At 37.9% G+C, this 6,324-nt stretch overlaps 1 protein-coding gene across 1 annotated transcript in view; it reads left to right on the top strand.

Moving 5' to 3' along the window:
- The first annotated feature begins 820 nt into the window (after positions 1–820).
- The window catches only part of LOC118750074 (cell wall protein DAN4-like), a 6,376-nt gene continuing 872 nt past the window's right edge, over positions 821–6,324 (top strand). Inside the window, exons 1-3 of the mRNA XM_036484802.1 lie at positions 821–897; positions 1,468–1,738; positions 1,865–2,186. Coding sequence (XP_036340695.1) covers positions 850–897; positions 1,468–1,738; positions 1,865–2,186 — 641 coding nt within the window. The 5' untranslated portion in view covers positions 821–849. The remainder of the gene's footprint in view (positions 898–1,467; positions 1,739–1,864; positions 2,187–6,324) is intronic.

Below are 6,324 nucleotides of genomic sequence, written 5' to 3' on the forward strand. Positions count from 1 at the left end.
AATATTCTGTCGATGTTCACACGCAGTTATTGCACCTTTTGTTATTGTTTATATTCCGTTTGCGCATTGTTTAGTCTGTTTCTTACGCTGTTATGAGAGTTATCACATAAGGAATCTGTTAAACGAGCTATGCGTGTAGGCGGTTACCCAACGCATAGCGTTACATCTGTAAAAGTCTGTTGGTTTCGCAGTGCAGTGCACGGTTGCCATTTCCAATTTATTTTTCGGACCAAAAAATGGACCAAATGGTAAAAAAATTGGCCAATTTTTATTACATCGGGAAATTGAGTGGACTTTCTTCCTTTTTATCAAGAAAATATGCCAATTCAGTTTTTATAGCGATTATTTATTTCATATTAACATTATATTATTTAAAGTTTTAAATTATAATCTGTTTCTTAATTTCGTTTTTATTAATGTTAAATCAAAAAATTTGCACTCAGCTGCTGCGGAGCTGTGAGGCAGACTAATTAAAAATGTTATAAACTAAATCACATAATTCTCCTAAGGCCGCTTCAACCAATGCATTTTTAACCAAACTTTCTTGATCCCAAAAACGTTCTATATTGGTAAGGTTTTTGAAGTTACCTTCACTCAGCCTCAATTTGCGAAATTGAAATTCAATTATGTCTGCATCATTTACCAATGCAGGAAATTGGTCGTAAAAATTAAATTTTTTTATTTGATTACCATTTCAAAATGTTCGTATCCATCTATATCTTGGCATATATTGCGACAACTTACTAGTTGACAGCTACGTTTTCCTTTGCACTAAAACTTACTGGCGGCATTATTATTCATATTTTGACATACCGAGATCGGCGTCTAGCAACCACCAGCCACTGGCATATGGAGCCGTACGACAACTATACAACCATCATCATTAGCACGAGCCAGGTAAGTCTTCCTCACGTATAATAAGTGTAGTTGGTGGCTAAGGAGCTGCTGTTGGTTACGCCAGGGTAGTACAGTTGACAAAGTAAGTTGTCAAACAGCAACTGGGGTAATGTCCGGCTAATTGTACGGTGCTTTTGTCTATGGAGGCTTTTATTCTATGCATAATTACCTCACACCAGCCACAAGATGTTCCACTAGTCCTAATTTTAAATATATTAATATTTCTATGAGTTTATATAAACGCGATTTTTATTGAAAATGAAAGCGTATAATTCATACTCTACAACACTAAACCATCGTTCGTATAGATTAAGTGTTTTGGCTGAATTCATCCTTGAGTGCACGGGGGTAAGGCGAAGTTCTTTTCACCATCCCACCAGTCACCATGGAATGGAGGGTACATAGTTTTCGGAACGTGGCCCAATGCTGTCCATGGGGTAGGTGTGCTTCGCAAAAATACTGTGGATGGCCTAACCCGCGCGTACATTTTCTATGTCACAATACAAATTTCACTCTATTTTCAAATCTCCCATCTGAGTCGCTCTAACTAGTAATCTTTTTCTCCAGCAGATCCATTCCACTTCAACCTGCGCAGATCAACAACATCAAACGCCACAACAGCGAGCCAACAACGCCCACAGTAACAGCAACCGCCACAGCAGCGGGGCACTAACGCGCGAAGCCAACAACACCGCCACAACCGCGGTCACAGCGCGCTACAGCAACAACAACGCGCTCAGTAACAACAACCGCCACAGCAGCGGTTGCAACAACAAGGCTGCAACAGCGCTCACAGTTACAACAACCGCCACATTAGCGGGACACAAAAAAGAGCGCGACAGTAACAATAACGCGCGGCTACAGTAACAACAACCGCCACAGCAGCGGGTATAACAAGGCGCATAGCAGCGGTCATAACGCGTGACGACATCAACAGCGCGCTACAGTAAAAAAAAAACGCGCTCAGTCACAACAACCGCCACAGCAGCGGGTACAACATCGCCGCATAGCTACGATAAAAACAACGCGCTACAGTGCCACATCAGCAGCGACAGCAACGAGTGTCGACCACAATGGCTGCCACAGCAGCAGCCACAGCAACAACCACAACCACAACCACCGGGTACTACTACAACTACTACTCCTCAGCAGCGGTTGCAACAACGTCGCCACCAAAAATCGGGCGAGACAACAACAACGACAACGGCTGCCACAGCAACAGGCGCAACACCAACAACGGTTACAACATCAACAACAACAGCAGAGCCTCACACAAGCCTGCTGCAACCGTGGGTGAGTCCTTCGGGCCCAAACATAATCTTAAAAAAAAAAAATAATAAAAATTAATTAAATTAAATAAAATTTTCGAACTTAGGAAGTAAGCTTAATCTATTTTTAAGCAAAAAGAAAGAAGGGGAAAATTCCAACAATAATAGAAAACAACGAAAAGAAAACGAAAATTAAATTTTGCTAATAGGACCATATATATGTATACATACTAGACCTCTGCATGAGTTGATTCAAACTTTTAGCCAACCAAAGTGCAGTAGATTTGAATTTTCTACTTCATATGCAAAACGCTCAGCGTGTTGAATTTTGTAATTTATGAATAAACAATTTGTTTTAATGGAAGAAGGTGAACGAATGGGAAAAGATTCAAATCATTCAAACTCATTTTGGTTATAGTTATCTGCAAACCAGTTTGTTCATATTGTTATAGGGAACAACAACACATACATACATATGTACGTTTGTACAGAGGTAAATTGAAAAAAAAACTATTTTCAGATACACCTAAACAAATTTTCCATTTATTTGAATTCAATTCATTTTCCCATTGTTTGAATATTGTTATGACGAACCTATATCAGAACAGTATTCACTCAAATTCAAGAACTTCTAACCCAAAATCATTCATTCGTTTTGTAGATGAATAATTCATATGCCGTTTTGAATGAATTCATGCAGCCATACCTGTGTATATATATACACATGCACACATACGCGTATATATATGTAGGAAGAAATAGGAATTTAGGTCTAAGAAAAGTAATGAAGAGAAAACTAAATGGAATTGTTTGACTAACTAAGATTTCGTTTTGAAGTTAAGAAACCAAGTAAAGTCAGGTTTTATTTACTTAAATAAAGTAAATCAAACCAGTTGGAATACAAGTAGACTAAATTACGATAAATAATAATTAAATTAAATTTATTAAAACTTAATTAAATTAAACAAAGCTAAAGTTTAAATGAATAAATAAACCCAAAATTCTAATAAACTAAAACGAAATATATATACATAAGATAAAATAAAAACTAAAATAAAACTAAACAAAGCAAAATTTTATTTACATAAAATACCACTAAATTACTTAAATTAATTACGTAGAATTAAATTTAATTAGATTAAAACCTAAACGAAAACGAACCCGGGACTAAAATATATAATTAACGAAACCTTAAAAAAAACTACAACGATATAATAAAACAAAATAAAGGCCACAATATAATACCATAAAAATAAAAAGAGTTTAATAAAATTAATGATATTATGTGAAAAGAAGCACAGGGAAATATAAATTAAAACTTAGTATTATACTTACCTTAGTCTAAATTACTTTTTGTTACCTGCTTTTATTTAAGATACCTTTTGAAAAAACCGACATACACTACCTACCTTAACTTAGCCTAAATTTAAATTGATTTGGCTTGGTTTTTGTTTCCTCAGCTATACTTACCTAACTTACCTCAGATTTACCTGCCGGACTTATCTTACTTACCTGAATTAAGTTTACTTTACTACTTACCTTAATTCCACGATCCTAACATACTTACCCTAGACTTAAGGAGATACCTAGATATTAAGCCTACTTATTTTTTTAATGTTAACAACTTTTAGACGTTAGGATGGTTAGTTTTAAGAATTAGATTTAAGGATATGAATTATTAATAAAATTGTAATAAAATGGGAATGTTGACCCTTTTCTTTATGTAGGAAGGCACATCAGGGCTTGATAATGGGGCTGCTGATATTAGGTTGCGCCAGCAGCCATGGCGAGGGTGGGCCAGCACCAGGCACCAAAATACCAGCGATGCTGCCTCATATTCGGCCATAGTTTTTTTTGTTTTAGTCATATCTTTTTATTTCGATTCGTAGTTAGGTTGTTGGTTTCTTTTGATTTTCAATTTATTTTGAATTTTAAATTTAACGTTCTTTTTGTAGCTTTTTTTTGTTTTGCAACGGATTTTTTTTGGAATTTTGAATTGTTGTGTGTCCGTCCGTTGGGATGTTTGACAAGGCATGACTTTTCTCTGCTATGGCGTAGGGAACAGTAGTGAATGCAAGAACCCAGCCCAGCCGACATTACTAGCCATAGTGCACTTTATTGTGTCATGCCGCCTGCATTCACTGCTGCTCCCAATGTATGCGTACCATAACAATATTTCCATTATACATACACTACGTATAAGGGAAATATTCAATGCAAATACGCCCGTATTAAAATGAAGCATTTTTCACTGCAAGGATGGCGATTTGCACATCTCGGATACTTTTTCATATGCAATTAAGAAAGTATATGTATACAAAGCACCCTGCAGTGAAAACCCAAACCAGTTAGAAAAAATACTAGTTCATAAACTAGTATGTGCCTACCAGTTCGATATTTTCGTAGTTGACAGCTACGTTTTCCTTTACACTAAAACTTACTGGCGGCATTATTATTCATATTTTGACATACGGCCTGCGCAACAAACCAAACACACGCTTGTGCGAAGCTCTATTTTTGTGTGTTACTGAAATTGTCAAATTTACATCTATTTTATAACTTGCAAGTAACGTACGTTCTATTGTTTTTATCAGATTCAATTTCGATTTTCATTCTTTATTACCGCCCACAATATTCTGCCTTATCCTGAGTTTCGCCCGAAAATTGTTCATCCGCCCATAGTAAATGCATGGAAACCAAAAGTTGGAAAGTGAACCGGTTCGGAGAAAATGAAGCTCATGATAAGGCTGATTACATTTAGAAGCTGTCAAGTTTGACCTAGCTCCACGAGCTAGATAAAATTCTGACGTTCGTATTCACCACGAAAATGTGAAATTTGTATTCTAGCCATTTTCAGAGATATTTTTTGCGGTTAAGCCCGGTAGAAATACTTCCAAAAAGCGGATGTCAAGATATAAAATCCCGCACAAATATCGCCCTGATATGACTTGTGTCATTGTGACAGCTGAAAACCAATAGATTTTATCCTGCGAGGAAGCAAAGCTGTTGAAGGGCTGCTTACCAACCGGTTCGGCTCAATGTAACTGGGACATGGTAACCCCGGACCACCTCGAACATTGTTTTTTGACATTCCTCCTTGCACTGCGGCAAATTCCAGTTGGAAGAGTAACGGAACTAGTCCAAAAGACGCAGTGCCCGTTATTCTTCCAAATTGAATATTTCCGCAGTGCAGGGGTATAAAAATCTGGCAACACTCCCCATCGGCCATTTCAAAGAAGTTCTGAATCGACAACCACGAGTTGCGCGTAAATCGAAAGTCAGGGAAAATAAAATTTTGTATTTAGTGCGTTGATATATTCCTAAAACATTTATATATAGTGCAAGGAATATCGGCGACGAATTGGTTGCATAAGGCAATAAGTGTGAAAATAAAAGTGCAGTGAGAAGTTTATAGATGTGCGGAAAACGAATTCCCAGTGGGGGGAAAAAATCGTGTGCTCGAAACTAAGGAACAATTTTAAACATTTGTAAGATGTGGGGGGGGGGGGGGGGGGAATGGCGACTTCGTTTCTACGCAAAATGCAACCTCCCCCTTGCCTTCTACGCACAAACACTAAGAGGAGGGCGATGAGAAGGAAACATTTTTCTGGAAACGAAAACGACATAAGTGATCCGTGCATGGTTTTAGAAGGACAAAATTGTGCAAATCCACTGGGGGCGAGACACCTAGTTTCGAGACGCACAACTCCGTGCATTATATACCTGCACAAACACATGTGTGAAACAAAGTATGGAAGACTAAGTGAATGAACTACACTAAAAGACATTGGCAACTGCTGCAAAGTGCGGCCAAATGCGGAACAACCGTACCGAGATCGGCATCTAGCAACCACCAGCCACTGGCATATGGAGCCGTACGACAACTATACAACCATCATCATTAGCACGAGCCAGGTAAGTCTTCCTCATGTATAATAAGTGTAAGTGGTGGCTAAGGAGCTGCTGTTGGTTACGCCAGGGTAGTACAGTTGACAAAGAAAGAAGTTGTCAAACAGCAACTGGGGTAATGTCCGGTTAATTGTACGGTGCTTTTGTCTATGGAGGCTTTTATTCTATGTGTGCAACGCTGCAACGACTGCGTACTTGATAGCTCAATGGTTCGCAGTTTGTTGCACCGATGTCGTGTTAGAGTTATGGT

The sequence above is a fragment of the Rhagoletis pomonella genome, unplaced genomic scaffold (genome assembly GCF_013731165.1).
Source record: "Rhagoletis pomonella isolate Grant_MI unplaced genomic scaffold, Rhpom_1.0 Rhpom_scaffold_00129, whole genome shotgun sequence".
NCBI lineage: Eukaryota > Metazoa > Arthropoda > Insecta > Diptera > Tephritidae > Rhagoletis > Rhagoletis pomonella.